Source organism: Bison bison, unplaced genomic scaffold, assembly GCF_000754665.1.
Source record: "Bison bison bison isolate TAMUID 2011002044 unplaced genomic scaffold, Bison_UMD1.0 scf7180017864456, whole genome shotgun sequence".
Lineage (NCBI taxonomy): Eukaryota > Metazoa > Chordata > Mammalia > Artiodactyla > Bovidae > Bison > Bison bison.
Window position 1 is genome coordinate 27,962,378 of NW_011495018.1, and position 18,051 is coordinate 27,980,428.

Below are 18,051 nucleotides of genomic sequence, written 5' to 3' on the forward strand. Positions count from 1 at the left end.
TACTGAGTTTACATCATGCTTCATCAGCCCCCTTTTTGAAAAGTGAGATTCTTTAAACACACGGAAAAGCTCAGAGACGTATATAACAAGCACCTATGTAGCATGTGTCCTCCACCTTGATTTAATAAATGTTGTCATTTGCCAAATTTGCTTCAGATTTTTTTAGGACATAAAACATTACAGATATAATCGAAGCCTCTTTGTACCCATCCATAATCCCATCCTTTCTGGTCCATACATAACCCCGGAAGCAAACCTCATTGTAAAATTAATGTGCTCCTTTCTGATTTTATGGACACATGTATTTTATAATGTGTGTGTATATAGTATTTATGTTTTGAATTTTTACTTAGCTGCTATCATCTTATTTGCTAGCTCTCCTTATTCTGGTGGTGGTGGTGGTTTAGTTGCTAAATCGTGTCTGACTCTTTGTGACCCCCATGGACTGAAGCCTGCCAGGATCCTCTGTCCATGTGGTTTTCCAGGCAAGAATACTGGAGTGGATTGCTGTGCCCTTCTCCAGGGGATCTTCCAGATTCAGGGACTGAACCCACAGCTCCTGCACTGGCATCCTGATTCTTAACTGCTGAGCCACCAGGGAAACCCTTCCTTAATGTAAAAAATTTCAAATATAAACAAAAGGAGGGGAAATGTTATAACAAACATCCATGTATCCATCATCTAACTGTAACAGTTATCAACTCTTGACCAATCATTTTAGCTACATACCCACCCACTTCCCTCTTTCACAAACATTTAAAAACATAACTAATATACTATTATCAAAGCTAATAAAATTAACAGTAATTCCTTAGTATCATCAAATATCTAGTCTGTCAAATTTCACTAATTTTCTCTCTTTTTTAACAGTTTGTCATCAGCTCTTAAGATCTATTGATTCACTTAAGTTTAAGGGACACTAGAATTAGCTGAGGAAATGAAGTCAGTATATTTATTTAACACCATCACTTGTGGTATGACTTTCAGCCTGTTGGTTGTACAACTGCAGTGAGAATCTTCCCTAGTTTGGTGGAGAGAGGGAAGAGAAGGTGGCTTATAGATTACACTCAATTATGTGTATTTTGAGAGCCATGGATGTGCTTCACAAACTGGAAAGAATGTCCAGAATAGGGGTCTCAAACTCAATGCCTGGGGAGGCCAACCAGATACATTAAAGAGGCGGAGGAGGGCCAGGTGGATGAGGAGAAGGTAGTCTTAATAAGTGAGAAATCTGAGAGATGCATTGAGCATGCTTGACCAAGGTTTCCAGCAAGTTGTCCCCATGCAGGAATGCAGGCCAAGTGTTACCAGATTTTCTCATTTTTCAAGGGAAATCAGAAGTGTTAATTTCATATGCAATCTCTAGTGTTAATTTTTAATTTTTTTTTTTTTGGCCATACCACGTGGCATGTGGGATCTTAGTTCCCTGATTCCAGGGATCGATGCCTCGCCCCCATAGGGAACCATGGAGTCTTAACTGGGCCACCAGGGAAGTCCTGCAATCTCTAATTTTTAACTTTTGGAAGTTAATGTAAAAGTAGTTTGTGGTCTGTGGAGACAGAAAGTATGTTAGTGGTTGCCTCTTGCCTGGAAAATCCCATGAACGGAGGAGCCTGGTGGGCTGCAGTCCATGGGGTCGCTACAAGTCGGACACGACTGAGCGACTTCACTTTCACTCTTCACTTTCATGCATTGGAGAAGGAAATGGCAACCCACTCCAGAATTCTTGCCTGGAGAATCCCAGGGACGGGGGAGCCTGGTGAGCTGCTGTCTATGGGGTCGCACAGAGTCGGACACAACTGAAGTGACTTAGCAGCAGCAGCAGCAGGGGGTGGTTAGTAAGGATGGAGAGTGGCTGCTAATGGGTACAGGGTTTCTTGGGGGGGATGATGAAAAGTTCTAAAATTAGGTTGTAGTGATGATTGTTCGGCTCTGTGAATATACTAAGAACCATTAGGTGATGCACCTTAAATGGGTAAATTGTGTGGTATGTGGGTTTTATCTCAATAAAGTTGTTTTTTAAAAACGATTTTGTGGACCAAACAAAATATGTCTTTGGGCCAGAATGTCCTAGAATCTGAGTCCAAATCAGAAGCCTGAGCTAACAAGTTCCCCAAATTCTTTTGTACGATGTTTTCACCAGTGTCCTAGAATCTGAGGCTCCACCTCACAGCATTAAATGGCAGACAACTAGCCTTCTTCCCAGCATGTTAAGAATAATCAGTGCTTAGGGTAAAGTTGCCCAAGCCACAGGTCGATAGCCAGCAGGTACTACTAGAAACATGCTGAGGAATTTGCTATTTGTTCGCCTGGAACAGAAGGAGAATGGTCAGAGTTGGCTGACAGCAGACTTGAGTCCCCAAAATCAAATATTTAATGAGATTACTTTTTCAAATGTAGGCATTTGTTTCAAACAAGGCATTTGTTTACTTGGTTTTGACAGAGTGAATAACAAAGAGTGGCAGCTCATTTGCCAAGTATACAGTTCCTAGTTACAAATACTATTAAAGAAATTGACATGACCCCTTTGTATGCTCTCCTGGTATGGCTTGAGCAGAATAGAGGCAACTCAGCCACTTCCCTTGTCCCCACCCATTTTTCACCTGACACTTGGCCTGCCAAGCCAGCTCATGGGGCTGCAGGGACAAGCTGGGTCTAGTTCGACCTTGTGTATCACCTTCCCTGTACCACCTCTGCCTGGGGCTTCTGGCATTCCGGCTGCTCATTCAGGTTCATCTGCCAATCATTTGAGCTTGGTTTTCATTTTAGTTAGCCAGCATCTAGCCAAGTACCCTGCAAATGTCAGATACTGCTGATATACAAAGTCTCTGACCTCAAGGAATTTGCAGTGAAAAGAGACAAAAGTGTAAACCATAAATTAGAATAGAAAGCAGAATGAAATTCATGCTACCTAGTGAAACAGGCAGTGGTGATTTGGGGAAGGTAATAGGAAGAGGATAACAAATTGCAACTGGAGATTATCCTTCAGGAGGAAGGCAGTGATATTTGAACTGGGCCTGTTATATTCTAGCTGGAAAGGACAGGGAGAAAGAAAAGAATCTAATGTCTTAATCTGCTTTGTCACTCAAACTCTAGCCCTCTTGTTAGTAAACTCAAAATCAAATCTCCAGGAAAATCATCTCTTAGAAATATCTTGGAGAATCCCTGGTGGTCCATTGGCTAAGACTCCATAATCCCAAGGCAAGGGACCTGGGTTCAATCCCTGGTTGGGGAACTAGATCCCACATTCCACAACTAAAAGATTCCACATGCCGCAGCTAAGACCTGGTGCGGCCAAATAAATAAATATTAAAAAAAAAAAAAAAAGTATCAGTCTCGTAAAAAAAAAAAAAATCTAGAGTCTGAAGCACAGATTTCATCTTTACTTTTCTCGTTTCAACTCCTGCCAGGAGATCTAATTAGTCTGTTAGCATCACCACACCCAGATGAAGGCAGTGGGCAATTCGGAAGCCTGAGCTAACAAGTTCCCCAAATTCTCTTGTAGGATGTTCTCACTAGCTGCGCCACTGTCCCCAAGCCCTTGGGTTTGCAGTAGGATAGTCCACCCTCCTTCCCAGTCTTTCAGCTCAGTTTACAGCTGTACCTTTTCCAGGCTCCTTGCTGTTCTGCCCAGACCGATGAGTTTGCACATTGTCTCCTGTTTTTTCTGTTGGCAGAAGTTCCTGCTGTCTTAGAGAACGGGCTTGCCCTGCTCTCCCCCAACACCTCTTTCCCTGTCCTTCAACCACTTCTTACCTCCTCCCTCACTAGGATCAGTCACCTACCCCCTCACCCTGCTCTTATAAAAAAGCAGAAATAAAAAAGACAGATGGATCCAGGGGTGTTGCTGGGAAGCCTTTGGTACCAAGGTAACCTTGGCTATGTAGCATCTCCTGGTGTGTTTAATGCTTGTGTGTTCTGCAAACATTACACTCCACCCCAGGAGAAGTCGACAGGCAGCAGGAGGTGGCTCGCTGCTCTTGGAGCTGCAACTGTGTTGGGGGTGGAAGGACAAGGGTAACTGATGTAGTGGTAGAAGAATTAAGAAGGAAGAGAACAGGGTGATCTGCAGGCAGCATCAAGCCTCACCACCTGTCCTGCATGGCGTTGATATCCAGAATCAATGTTTACTTTGGCTGGGCCCACGCGGTACCAGAGATGATGGTGGGAGACGGCAGACTCTTCTCAGAGTGCTTAAGGGCTCTTCTGCTCTTGACCCTCAAGAGACCAATGAGTGCAGCAAAGCACAGTGAAAAGGCAAAACACCTACTGCAGTCCCCCGAGTCAGTGGAGTCTGCCCCTGCAGTCAGAGCCAGATGATGTACGCCGTATGGGAGTTAGCTTTGAGCATGGCAGTGCTCTCAGGGTGTGTCTGTCATAGAGGCCCTGGAGGGCGGGGGCAGTTCAGGTCTGAGCTGGGAAGGTAGCTTAGACGCGCACTCCCTGATGGTTTAGCAGAATTGTGTGCCCTTCCCACCTTGGTTATGTTCCTAAACTCGGCCGCTCTGTGCTTCTAGGTACTTTCCTCTTCTCTCCTCAAGCCTTTTCCTTTTCTTCCCTTTATTAATATTATTTTTAATTCCAAAAGTAAACATGTTCAATGTAGAAAAGACGAAGAATATATAAAAATCAAATAGAGTGTGTAGTAGAAATTCCCCTCACCATTCCCAGCCCCAGTGTCCTCCCTTTGGCATGTATTCACTGTACAAATCCTCATGAGTGGATATATTACACATAAATATAAGGTCCTTTCTCTTTCTAAAAGAAAGGTGGGACCATATTATACATACTGTGTGATATGAATCTCCTCTTGTTTGTGTGATTTTCTGACTTCTCTTTCTCTCCTCAGGGATCCGGTGTGATTAAAGCTGGTTTTGCTGGTGATCAGATCCCTAAATACTGCTTCCCAAACTAGTAAGTCATTCTGTAGCTTAGTGAGAAGCTTGTAAGGCTTGTCAGTTTTGTTATGATGTCAGCCCTCCGTCTTTTAGGGGGAAAGGATCTCTCATTTAGGTCAGTCTTGGTCTTCAAAACAGCAACAAGCAGGGACAAGAGCTGGCTTTTGGAGTGAGCAAACTGTTGCCTGCGTGTTACAATTGAGAGGCAGTTTTTTGTTTTTTTTTATCTGATGCCAAAAATGTTATCATTGGTGACTTACTGCTTTGGATGACAGTCTCATAATGGAGTCTTCTTCTTAAAATTCTCCTGTCACTCAGAATGGAATTTGACATTAAACCATACCTACCATTCTAGGGAGAATGAGTCTTTTTCTCAGCACTTTCTTACTAAGGCAGAGGCGCAGGCAGGAGAAGGGCACAGGCACCTGGGAAAGGGGTCAGAGCAGTGGAGAAATGAGGAAGGCTATCTCTCAGTACAGCACCACAGTTGTCCTTCATAGAAGGCCTGGGCAGGAGGCTAAGGAGACACAAACTTTTTGAGTTAATCATTCTCAATGAACACTTGTTTCCTTGTGTCTCTTGATCTGTACATACATTGGGGAAAGAGAAGAACTAGGGATATTGAATCATCCTGAATTTGATAACTTATAATAAATATATGAAATAGTATGCTAATAAATACAAAAAAATGTTCATTATAGGAATTGTGGGAAGTGCATTCCTCAGTGACAGTCACAGTAGAATGGAGTATATTTCTTCCCATCCAAGTACATGCATTAGTATAACTTGCCTGTGTTCTGTCATGAAATGAGAAGTGATAGTCTTCCCCGCTCTCTTTTGTAGTGTGGGCAGACCCAAGCACGTTCGTGTCATGGCAGGCGCCCTCGAAGGTGACATCTTCATTGGCCCCAAAGCCGAGGTAATCCCATGTCCTACTGAAGAAGCCTCAAGCCAGCAGGGGACCTTCACTGCTCCCCACGCAGGCAGTATCCGACAGAGGGACATGAGTAAAAGAAATAATTTCCTCTTGAAATCTCCCCTTTCACTCTCTCATTCTAAAGAGAATAAACCCAACTGGTTTATTTCTCCCAGGAACAGCCTCTGGTTTTAGAAAGGAAATACTTGGAACCCCACTTTGGGAAACAGAGACCAGTCCAGAGAAAAGGGCTTTTGCCTTCCTTCTATCACTATGTTGCCAAAGATCAAATTGACTGGCTTGGTTATTTTTTGGCAAAAGTGATTGAGGGGAGATCCTGGCTGGGGTACCCTGGGGATAAGTTAATTAGCACAGTTTGGCAGAACCCTTGGGCAACTTCTAGAAGCAGAACAACAGAATCTTTGTTGCCAACCTTGGCTGCAGATGCCAGGAGATTGTGTCCTGGGACCAGACAATGAGGAGAATGCCACCCAGGGGCCCACGGAAAGGCAGAAGCCCTCTGCTTTGCCAGCTGGTTGGGCATTGAGCACAGTTCACAGCATAGTTTAGGGACTTGAAGGATGGGTGGGTCCACCCTTAGCCATGGGTGCGGATTGTGGGGTCCACCCGGCAGTCCTGAGAGGCTGGCTGCGGCTGCAAGCACTGCTCTCTGCCCCCAGGAGCACCGAGGGCTGCTCTCCATCCGCTACCCCATGGAGCACGGCATCGTCAAGGACTGGAATGACATGGAGCGCATCTGGCAGTACGTCTACTCTAAGGACCAGCTGCAGACTTTCTCAGAGGAGGTGAGGGTCCTGTGTGTGGGGCGCCATGTGGGCTATGCAGCGCAGACAGAAGCCCTACCCTAGAGATGAGGCAGATGACTACGATAACCGCCTTGAGCATTTGTGTCTCATGTTCTAGGCATCAGGCATGTGCTTTTCAGACATGTTTGCATTTAATCTTCACAGCATCCCTATGAGGCACAGGTAGTATTATCATCTCCATTTACAAACAAGGGAACAGAAGTTCAGAGAAGCCAGATGGTGTTTCCGCGATCACCCAGCGAAGAGTGGTAGAGCTGGGGTTCCAACCCATGCCTTTCAGACCTCAGAGCTGTATATACTCTTTAGTTTCTAAGGAAGGAACTCTCAACTCAGAAACACAAAGGAAGGTGCTGACTAGGCTTATCAGAATTTCCAGGAGAGGGATGTATTCTGTTTTTTAATAGTATTATCAATAATGATATTTAATTTTCTATTTTGGAAAAAAAATTTTAAGTATTACTTTTATCATAGTAATTCCAAATATAGAGTTTAGCAAAATCTTGATACCTGGAGCTATCCAGAAGGTACAAGGGCCTATATAAGAATCTTGGAGGACAAGAGGGTAGTAGAAAGTGAGGATAGAATGACACTTTAGAGGGGGTATGAATTTGGAAAGTTGAGCAACTGGCTTGGGTGGCGGCAAGTGACCAGCCCACCAGCCCTCTTTTAGAGAGAGGCTGACAGAGTTCGTGTGGGCTCTCCAGCCAGCCACTCAGTGCTAATGAGGGCTGGGAATCTGTCCTCACCTGATTGCTGTCTGGGCATCTTTCCCCAGCATCCTGTGCTCCTGACAGAGGCGCCTTTAAATCCACGGAAAAACCGGGAACGAGCTGCTGAAGTTTTCTTCGAGACCTTCAACGTGCCAGCCCTTTTCATCTCCATGCAAGCTGTGCTCAGTCTGTGAGTAACAGCTGGCTGGCGAGCCTGGCCCCTGTGGGGGAAGCAGTCCTTTGGCAGAAGCGAGGCTGGCCCTGCTGTGGGTTGGTGCAGAGCTCCTTCAGTACCCCTGCCAGGGACGGTAATGGATGGTGGGAAAGGCAGCATCTCCCAGTCTCGGCCCTCCCTGCTGGTCTGGTGCCAAGGCTCTCCGCTGAGCCTGCTGGGAAGGCCACGTGCTACAACAGCTCTCCCTGTTGGCCCTGCAGTGAGTTCAGGTGTTTTTCTCAGGGCCTCCTTGAGCCAGGCGCTGTGCAAGGCTGGTGATAGGCTCGTGATGAAAACACCCCTGTCATCCTGTCTTGCTCCCAGCCTGCCTCCCACCAGGGTTAGGTCCATTGCCAAGATCATATATTGGTAGCCTGCAGATGGCATGTTTGACCCCGCTGAAAAATTGTGAGCCAACCTTTAAAAATTGGGACATTTCCTATCAAAATCAAAATTTCTGACTTCTCTTAAAAAAGAACGGGAAGATCTGATAATGCCGGGCCTGCATTCCTCTAGAGCAAAAATCAGCAGGAGCTGAAAGAAAATTGCAGCTGCCATTTTAGATAGGGTTTGGAAACCTGACTTCACCACAGCCTTCTCCACTGCCTGTCATCCAACACGAAGGCTGAATTTCAGGTGCTATTTATGAAACATTATGGGTTTTCCCCCTTCATATCACAGAAATATATTTCTGTACCCTTGTCCTTACTAAGAGAAAAACTTAAGGACAGACCTAGAGGGCCAAAAGCTAGTTGGTTGGTTGGTTTGTTTTCCTTCTTTAACATTTTGGCCGCATTGCACAGCATGTGGGATCTTGGTTATCTGATTAGGGATCGAACCTGAGCCCCCTGCATTGGGAGTGAAGAGTCTTAGCCACTCTACCAGGGAAGTCCCCAAAAGCTAGTTTTTTATGCAAGTGAAAATATTCTTGTTTTCTTTAATTCATTCACTTTTCTTGCCTGACCCCTGAGTTTTTTTTTCTCTTGTCTAGAGAGTAAAAACTGTCCCTCAGGCTGGGTCCCTGAAAGTGGAAGGGCAGGTCATCTCCTGTGGTTGGAGGGCCTATTCTTCTGTAGCAGTGGCAGAAGGGGTGCTTGGAGAGGCTTGGCTTCTTTCCTTTAAACATTCCAGGCTTGCTTGCTTCAGTGCTCAGGCTGCCTTCATACTCAGTCCAGTCGGAGGCTTCTGGAGAAGGCAGGCCCCAGCTTTAGTTCAGTTGACCTTGAACTCTAGCAAGAAGTGAGAGTCTTCCCAGAGTGAGGAGGCAGGGGTTAGTGATGGTGTGCCCCCTTTGCTTCAGTTATGCCACCGGCAGGACCACGGGTGTGGTGCTGGATTCTGGGGATGGCGTCACCCATGCCGTGCCCATTTACGAGGGCTTTGCCATGCCCCACTCCATCATGCGCATCGACATCGCTGGCCGAGACGTCTCTCGCTTTCTTCGCCTCTACCTGCGCAAGGAGGGCTATGATTTCCACTCATCCTCCGAGTTTGAGATTGTCAAGGCCATAAAAGAAGTGAGTGCTGCCCTCCATGGGCCCAGGGCTGGGAGAGGGAATGGGAACAGCAGCCAGGACCTCCGTGACGTGGAGTGAAGAGTGGCTAAACCCCTGCCCTGGAGATGGGTCTCTGTCCTTCCCGACCAGGCCTCCTGGCGGCCCTATGATCTCCAGCCAGTCCCCTCACCCTGAGGGATTGACCTTCCAAAGTGCTGCCATCTTGTGGGCTAAAGGGAGCTGCCTGTATTTCCTAAGCTGGGTGATAAGCACACCCATGCTCATTATGTTTTTTATACATCATGTATAAATTACACATGTTCTTTTACACTCTTGAAGAAGTCAGACTGCTTTTTTTTTTTTTTTTAAGTAAAATGAACCCTCCTGTCATCTACGGCTCCTGGGAGACCTCTGAGCTGGGTAGGCAGGGCCCAGAACCATACAAGTAGTAGGAAAAAGACACCTGAGTCTGAACTAAGATTAGGGTGTGGTCTCAGACTCAAATCCAAAACGCCGAGTTGCCACACTTGGCCTCCAGGAAGGTGGAGCAGGTGGGGACACATATCCTAAGAAGGGTCGGGGAGGTTTGGGTCAGCTTCACTGGGTGGCACTTAGGATATGCAGCTCTCATGACCTTTAGGACAGTCACTGCAATGGATGGGGACTTTGACCAGGTAGGCACCAGCTTTCCAGCCAGCCTGACTTGTGCTTGGTTCTCCAGAGAGCCTGCTACCTGTCCATAAACCCCCAGAAGGATGAGACACTAGAGACGGAGAAGGCGCAATACTACCTGCCCGACGGCAGCACCATTGAGGTAGGCGGCGGGGCCTCTCCCCTCAGGTCCCAAAAGCACTGAGCCCAAAGAGAACTCCCCATGGGGAGGCTGGAATCAAGCGCACTGGTCCTTTTACACCCTCTGCCTGGAGCAGTGTAGTGTTGAGCTGCAGCGTCTCCTGCAGGGTGAGGTGCCAGGGACTTGGCTTCTCCTGTGTGGAGGGGAGGAGGTGTTCTCCTGTGAGATTAGAAGGCCAATATGTAGTGCTATCCTTAACCACTCAGGACAGTATAGAGTGAATTCCAGCCTCCTGGACCTCCACCGATAGGAGGAAATTTCCACAAATGAATGAATCTATCAAGTCTCTTGGCTGGAAAATGTCAGAGCTAGGATTAAACACAGGAGCTTTCTCTCTCTAGTTTCCCAGGAGCTCTATCTTTGTTTGTTGAGGCTCTTGACATACAAAGTCTTCCCTGAGCATGGCCTTCAGAGCCACCTGGTTACTAAGCCCTGGGCAGAGGGACCTGAGCCTAAGACGCTTGCCCCCCAACCCCGCAGATTGGTCCTTCCCGATTCCGAGCACCTGAGCTGCTGTTCAGGCCGGACCTGATCGGCGAGGAGAGCGAGGGCATCCACGAGGTGCTGGTGTTTGCCATCCAGAAGTCTGACATGGACCTGCGGCGCACGCTGTTCTCCAACATCGTCCTCTCGGGTGGCTCCACCCTCTTCAAAGGTTGGGCTTTACTCTCAGGGCCCTACCCCAGGAAGCTGCCACGTCCTGCTGGGCCCAGGGGACTGATGTGAGATTCTCCCTTCCTGCCTATTCAGGTTTTGGTGACAGGCTATTGAGTGAAGTGAAGAAATTGGCTCCGAAAGACGTGAAGATCAGGGTAGGAGTATGCCAGGGGGTGGGCGAACTGGGCCACCAAGGGTCTGGAGCACCGCGTGGCGCGGCCTCCCCTCCTGCTCTGCCCAAGATTTCCAGGCGCCATCAGGTGGCTCCCAGCTTCTACTGTGCCCCTGAGGCCTGCTAGAGCGGGGGGACCCATCCTCATGATGGGGCTTCACCAAACGGGTCAGTTCTGATCCCCGATGTGGCAGGATGCTAGACATGCAGTCTGTCAGGGAGCTTGACTTCAGCTGCCCCCGTGACACAGTCCAGCACCTCAGTGACTGCTGAGAGGAGCTGGCCTGCCTGAGGAAGGAGGGGTCCTAAGTGGAGGACTGTGGTGCCTGCCGTGCAGTCTGCTCCCCACCAGCTCCCAGCAGAGCTGGATCTTGCCTTCAGATGGCCCCTGCTTCCCTGGGAGCCATAGGTACTTTGGGTTGCCAGAAGCCTGTTTCTCCAGATGAGTGTCAGGCTGACCATGGTATCCCCCAGAGAGGCCACAGGGACAGAATTTAAAGGTTGTTGTGTGAAACATATCCACTGACTCTCACTGGTGGAGAGACGAGTATTGGACGGGGAAGGGAGAGGGGAGGACGGCCATCTCAGATTCCTCTTTCCACCCACCCCGGCAGATATCTGCACCGCAGGAGAGACTGTATTCCACATGGATTGGGTGAGTAGCTCTTCTGGGAATAAGAGTGGAGCACTCTTATTGCAGAGGCATTGATTACGCCTCACCACCCCAGGGCTTTGAAGAAAAGCCTGGTCTGGTTTGACCCCAGGGGGACTGGCTGGCTCCACAGATACCCACTCCCCGTCTCTGACATGATTCCTTTGGATTCCCTCCATGCCAGGGGCTCCATCCTCGCCTCCCTGGACACCTTTAAGAAGATGTGGGTCTCTAAGAAGGAATATGAGGAAGATGGTGCCCGGTCCATCCACAGGAAAACCTTCTAATATTGGGACATCGTCTTCACCTCTCTCTGAAGTTAACTCCACTTTAAAACTCGCTTTCTTGAGTCGGAGTGTTTGCGAGGAACTGCCTGTGTGTATGAATGTGTGTGTGTGGGTATGAATGTGTGCACATATGCGAGTGCCGTGTGGCCCAGGGATCCCAGGATTTCAGGGTCCGGAAAGGACGATGAACTACCCATAATGGCGACGGCCTGAGACCTGGGGTTGACCACTAACTGGCCCCTGACAGGGAAAAGTGCTGGCAGAGGGCCCTGCTCTGTCAGCCGGGCCTTTGTCTGGCTGTGTGGGACTATGTTTACTACCACAGGGAGACAGAGAGGGAGGTAAACCAACCCCGGGGACACTTGCTGCTGCCCATCCTAGGCTGGGCTGGCCCCACCCCCGAAGGAGGCCCTGTGGCCTCCCCTTGTTCATCATTCTGCTCTCGATGCCTCTTGATCGTGGACTGAGGCTTGAGTCCAGGGTTGAGTTCTTGTCTGGTCTTGTTGCAGTTTGGGTTTAGAAAGCTGGAGAAACACTCCAGGAGCTGTTATTGAGACTTCCCTGTCAGGAGCGGGCAGGATGCCCTCAACTTCACCTGGGGACCAGGACCACACTGGGCATTTGAGGAGGGCATGGAGTGCTACTTCTGATCAGTGGCGGGCTTACTGCTCCAACCCCCAGCGCCATCCAGGGATCTCTGGAGAGTTTCAGGAGCCTGTTGGCCTCAGGTCCTGTTAACTTGCTTTCCATCCATCCATGGGCAGTGCCATCTTCAGTTTTATTTATTGAAGTGTTTGTTCAGTTAGGGGACTGGAGAGAGGGAGCTCACTGCCCCGTCCACCAGTCACCCTGTTCACACTAATGTTTACAGCGCCTAAGCTTAGCATAGCGTTCAGGGCCCTGCCACTCCCTGCCAACATGAACTGACAGTATCCATAGGCCTCAGGACCATTTGGGATCAGAGGCTACATTCAAAGTCACTCTGGCCTCTTTCTTTCTCCCTCTTCCACTTGCTCACTGCCCTGGAATCAACAGGCTGGTTGCTGGTTGGATTTTTCTGAAATAGGAGGTAGAATCACCATTTGGCAAAGGCTCCCGGCAAAGGAGGGGTGTTGGGGATGCCGCCTCCTTAGGACTGGAGAAAGAGCCACAGTTAACCAAGCTGCCTTTTCCCATGCTAGCTGACCCCAGGGGACTAGCTTGTAGAGGCCAAACAGCCCCCTCTGGCTGACTTGTGCTATTCTTGTCTTTGGACTTGTTTGGTCAGGGAAGGAGGGGCCAGACCAGGCTGCCTGGAACTGATGGGCTCAGGCTCACTTCCTCTGGTCCAGTGGGGCCAGGCGCCTACCCTGGACTGGGCTGGCCTGGCAGGGGTCCAAAGGCTCTTCAGCCCAGAAGTGCAAAGCTGGGGCTAGCAGATATTCACCGGCACCCTCACCCATGACACCAACACTTGCCCGATCCCAGATTCCAGGCAGTATTCTCGACCCCATGCCGTCCAACGACCAAAGGCCCTGCCAGGTGTGGGCCGCAGCAGCAGGTGTGTGTGAAAGCGATGTGGCGACCCGCGGACTGCAGTGTGCTTAACCAGCTCACCTCCCTCTTAGCCCAAGCCTGTCCCCTGCACAGCCTCGCACAAACCATGTTGCCTGGTGGGGCCCAGTGTACTTAAATAAACTCGTTCTAATAGACACATCAGCTGGGCCTCTGTCTGCAGTCAGTGCAGGGTGGGAGGGAGGAGCTGTGGGCCCTGAGACTGGGCCTAGTCTGTCCTCTAGAGGGCATGTTGCACCCGCCAGACTTGGCTAGACCTTCACCCAAGTCCCAGCCTGTCAGGAGCATGCAAAGAGGCTGTTGACAAAGAAGCCCAGAGACCAGGCCAGGAACTGAGAGTCCATGCCCTGTGCCCAAGCCCATGGATGAGACTCCACCCACAATGAGAGGTCAGCTCTTCATATCTCTGAAGTCAGGAGCTTATTAAAACTCAGTTCCCGGGGTCTATGCTCAGATATTCTGATTAATCACTTCTCCATTTTAAACCTGTATACTTGAGCAGTTAGGGGTGGGAATTGCTAGGCACTTTACAAGTGTTAACCATTTGATTCTCGCAACAACTAAAATGCAAGTATGTTTGTTACTCACTTTACAGATGACGAAATAGAGCCACAGAGAGATTATGTAATTTCTCCCAAATCTGCCCTTTGTTAGCTAGAATTTGAACCCAGGCAATATAGCACTAGACTACCTTCTTAACTGTGATGCAGACCTTCAGATAACCATTGGTCTAGGGCAGTGGTTCCCAATTAAGGTCAGTTTGCCTCTCGGGACACATTTGGCACTGTCTGGAGGTGTTTGGTCGTCATGACGGGAGAGATGCAACTGACATCTAGTAGGCAGAGGCCATCCACAATAAAGAACTCCCCAGCCCCAAATGTCTATAGAGCCCAGACAGAAACGCCGGCCTAAAGCCGAGGTTTCTAGTCCCAGTCTCACGGTAAATAAAAAAAAATTTTTAAGTCATCTTTGGAAGATCCCTGTGACTCCAAGGATCTCTAGCCTAGAAGTGGCCACTCCTTGCCCACCACCTCCAGCAGTGGTAAATGGGAAACGCAATGGGGCTATGACCACAGGCCTGAAAGCTGTTTGGCTCCCAGGGGCCCATGAGGCTACAGTCTGCAGGCTCTCCCCACTACCTCAGTGAACCTGATGCAGCGTCCCCTCCGCCCTACCCCACTCATCTTTGAAAACGTTCTCAGGCTGCTCTTATTAAGAAATCCTGTTCTCCAGCCCACCATTCCCATACACAGCATAGACTCCAGGAATGGAAATAGAAATGACTGGCTTTAATCAATCTGTGATGAGATGAACCTCACTGAGAGGTCATTTGGGGTTCAGGGGCGCCCTGCAGCAGCTGGGGCATGCTACTCCAGGTGCGGCTGAAGCAGAGAATTCTGAGACAAATCACTGGAAGGGGCAGGTAGGACTCCCAGTCCTGACCAGGCAAAAGTGGTTCCAGAGCCCACAGGGCGCCAGCCCCAGCCAGGTAGGAGGAATGGCCTCCATACCCATAGCAACCCCATGTGACCACAGTGTGGGCCCCACCCTTCTCGGTCCTCTTCTTCCTTCTGCTCTAGAGGAGGAAGCAGGTCCTTGAGCACACACACAGCCCAGCCTTTGCCCAAGCTGGGCCAGACAGTCATGCAGGAACTTAGACCCCAGTGACACTCCGGCTCAGCCCCAAATGCTCCCACTCTGCCATCTGTCCTCCAGGCAGGACCCCAGGGAGGCAGAAGAGCAGGACACAGGGCTGGCGCCCCCAGGGCTACAGGTAGTGTCCTCAGCAGGGTGGCTTTGCACTCCCCTCACACCATCTTAACGTCCAGGGTCTGGGCCCGTGACAGGCTCTGGCGCTGGGCTTTGACCATGTGCAGGCGCCTCCCGTGCAGCGTGAACTGGGACCAAGTGAACAGCTGCAGCAGAGCACAGGCGATGGGCACCAGCACCAGCAGGTAGAAGCAGCCCTGGCGGAGCGGCGGGGCCTGTGCCGGGGGTGGAGCCGGAGGCTCCGGCCAGGGCTGAGCACTCCCCACAGGGGCCGGGGGGTGCTGCTGGAAGAGATCATGACCTAGGACAAGAGAGCCCGCAGAAAGAACAGGTCAGCCCTGGCCTCCAGAGTCCACAGCGCCTCATCTCAGATGTCACATGGACACGTCCAAACCCCAACTCTCAATTCTGCACCCAAATTTGCTTCTCCCCCGTTCCTTCTTTCGGAATGGCACCACTATCCCCCCAATAACCAAAGTCTTCCTAGAGTCCTCAATTAGCTTCACCACTCCCCAAGAGCCAATCCTTCACCTCCCAACTCGAAAACACAGCCCAAACCAAACACTTCTTTTCAGCCCCCAGCACCTCCTGCTCCAAGCCTCCATCGCTTTTGCCACAGCCTCCCTACAGTCCATTCTCCAAACAGCAGACAGAGTGAACTTTAAAAAATGTAAATCAGACTAGGCCATTGCCCTACTTAAAACCTTCCTAAGAGCTTCACTGAGAATAAAATCCAAACCCTGCCCTGATCTACAGAGCCCCTCTTCACTTTTTCAGCCTCATCTCCAAACCACTCCTGGGCTTCCCCAATGTTGCAGTGGTAAAGAACTCATCTGCCAGTGCAGGAGATGCAAGAGACTGGGGTTCGATCCCTGAGTGAGGAAGATCCTCCGGAGGAGGAAATGCCAATCCAAACCATTCCTGATAACCTGGGCTCCTGTACTTTGTTTTCTGCCTGCCTGTGATTTGCTGAGATCTTTCTAGACTAAATCCTCACCATTCATTTCACATCCTGGGTGCCATCTCCTCAGGGTCCTTCCGGACCACACAGAGTAGCTTCTTAGCCACAATGATACTTTTACCAGTGCACTTATCACTGCCTGCTCTTCTCTTGTTTAGCTGTTTAGTGTCGACCCCACCCCACCCCAACATAGAAGATAAGGTCCATGATGGCAAAGACCTTATCTGTCTTATTTTGTTATCTCTCTCCCTAGAGGCACCTAGAACACCACCTGGCAGAGAAGGTATCCCATACATATTTGGTGAATGAATGAATGAAGTACTAAAAGATGGAACCCAGTTCCTCTGCCCACATAGGGACAGGCAGGGGAGGGGTGGCAGCCAGGGGCAGCCCAGGCCCAGCCTCTGTCATGGCTGGTTGTCATTCTCTCTGCTTCACTCGACCCAGGTCCCAGGCTCATCAGCAGATACACCAGGTATGCTGTGCTCCCTGGAGCCTCGAGCACCATGCCAGTCCCTGGGCCCTCACCTGTGTAGAAGCAGAGCAGCCAGGTGCCCAGCAGCGGAGCGAAGGTCTGGCCTGGCTTGGTCACCAGGGCCACCATGCCAAAGAGAAGCGCTGAGGCTGCCTGCTTGCGGTGATTCAGCACCAAGTCCTCATCCACCAGGTCCGTGACCACCAAGGTCAACAGCTTACAGGTGCCCTCTGTGAAAACACGGTTGCTGCCGGCGAGAGAGAACGGATAAGAATGAAGCGGGGTGGGGGTGGGGGGACACAGGTGTGGGAAGACTTTGTAGGGGCAGCGTCTACCTGGCAATGAAGAGGCAGAGCAGGCCGGGGTGGTCGGGGCCAGCCAACAGCATAAGCAGGCTCAGGCCCAGCTTGAGCAGGAAGAGCCCCCGCACCACGGCGTAGACACCCCAGCGCCGGCACAGGGGCAGGAAGTAGAGGTTGTTGAGGTGGGGAGCAACGTAGGAGATGCCTGGGGAAGGGAACGTGGCCTTATCAAGGGGCGCTGCCACAACCTCCACAACTGCCCACATTTTAACCATCAGAAATCAAAGTTTGCACTGATTCAGCACTAACTCGGTCCAGGCGGTGTGCTAAGAGTTTCCACATCCTTTTATTTAGTCCTCGCAACCCTTTAAGGTAAGTACTATCTCTACCTTACAGATAAATGGAGACCCAAAAAGATGAAATAAAACACACCCAAGGCCACACAGGGAAGAAGCACAGTCAAGACATGTTCCCAGGCCTGTCAGGAGAGTAGTCGTCCTTGTGAACTTGTGAACGAGCTACTGCGCCGCATTACCGCTAGGTGGCATGACTATCAAGAGGACCACCATGAGGGCAACCCTACCCACTCAAACTCGCATAAGCTCCCTCCCTTCCTCTGGAAAACAGAGTGGGGGTGGGGCTGGGGGCTGGAGGTGCAACCCCAGCACAGATTCTGCCCTCTGCCACCTGGGCCCCAGCTGGGAGGTGGCTGTATCTGCAGTCAGTCTAGGGGTTCTGGGATGCAAGCCTCTGTCCTTCTGGCCAGCACGAGGTACCCACTCACCCAACAGGAAGGAGCCCGTGGAGAGGGAGATGTGGTCTGACAACAGATGCTCCAGGAAGAGGGGAAAGAAGTTGCTGTTGAAGTGGCAGTGAAAGACCTGCAACCAATAGGGACACTAAGGAGGCTGGGGAGGCGGGGTGAAGGGAGCCAGGAACAGCCAATAGGGACACTAAGGAGGCTGGGGAGGCGGGGTGAAGGGAGCCAGGAACAGCCAATAGGGACACTAAGGAGGCTGGGGAGGCGGGGTGAAGGGAGCCAGGAACAGCCAATAGGGACACTAAGGAGGCTGGGGAGGCGGGGTGAAGGGAGCCAGGAACAGCCAATAGGGACACTAAGGAGGCTGGGGAGGCGGGGTGAAGGGAGCCAGGAACAGCCAATAGGGACACTAAGGAGGCTGGGGAGGCGGGGTGAAGGGAGCCAGGAACAGCCAATAGGGACACTAAGGAGGCTGGGGAGGCGGGGTGAAGGGAGCCAGGAACAGCCAATAGGGACACTAAGGAGGCTGGGGAGGCGGGGTGAAGGG

General features: G+C 50.4%; 2 protein-coding genes across 4 annotated transcripts in view; one reads left to right on the forward strand and one right to left on the reverse strand.

Moving 5' to 3' along the window:
- Window positions 1–13,377, forward strand: part of ACTR1A (ARP1 actin-related protein 1 homolog A, centractin alpha (yeast)) — a 16,399-nt gene extending 3,022 nt beyond the window's left edge. The window contains exons 2-11 of the mRNA XM_010859440.1: window positions 4,850–4,914; window positions 5,742–5,817; window positions 6,495–6,620; window positions 7,417–7,541; window positions 8,866–9,082; window positions 9,783–9,875; window positions 10,395–10,569; window positions 10,665–10,726; window positions 11,358–11,398; window positions 11,580–13,377. Coding sequence (XP_010857742.1) covers window positions 4,850–4,914; window positions 5,742–5,817; window positions 6,495–6,620; window positions 7,417–7,541; window positions 8,866–9,082; window positions 9,783–9,875; window positions 10,395–10,569; window positions 10,665–10,726; window positions 11,358–11,398; window positions 11,580–11,682 — 1,083 coding nt within the window. The 3' untranslated portion in view covers window positions 11,683–13,377. The remainder of the gene's footprint in view (window positions 1–4,849; window positions 4,915–5,741; window positions 5,818–6,494; window positions 6,621–7,416; window positions 7,542–8,865; window positions 9,083–9,782; window positions 9,876–10,394; window positions 10,570–10,664; window positions 10,727–11,357; window positions 11,399–11,579) is intronic.
- TMEM180 (transmembrane protein 180) overlaps window positions 12,488–18,051 on the reverse strand; it is a 17,156-nt gene continuing 11,592 nt past the window's right edge. For 2 of the 3 annotated variants that reach the window (XM_010859436.1, XM_010859438.1), the window contains exons 6-9: window positions 17,529–17,625; window positions 16,778–16,949; window positions 16,496–16,689; window positions 14,505–15,307 (exon numbers count right to left, since the gene is read on the reverse strand). In XM_010859436.1, coding sequence (XP_010857738.1) covers window positions 15,045–15,307; window positions 16,496–16,689; window positions 16,778–16,949; window positions 17,529–17,625 — 726 coding nt within the window. In that variant the 3' untranslated portion in view covers window positions 14,505–15,044. Of the gene's footprint in view, window positions 15,308–16,495; window positions 16,690–16,777; window positions 16,950–17,528; window positions 17,626–18,051 lie in introns of all 3 variants that reach the window. The other variant, XM_010859437.1, reaches the window with a different exon arrangement.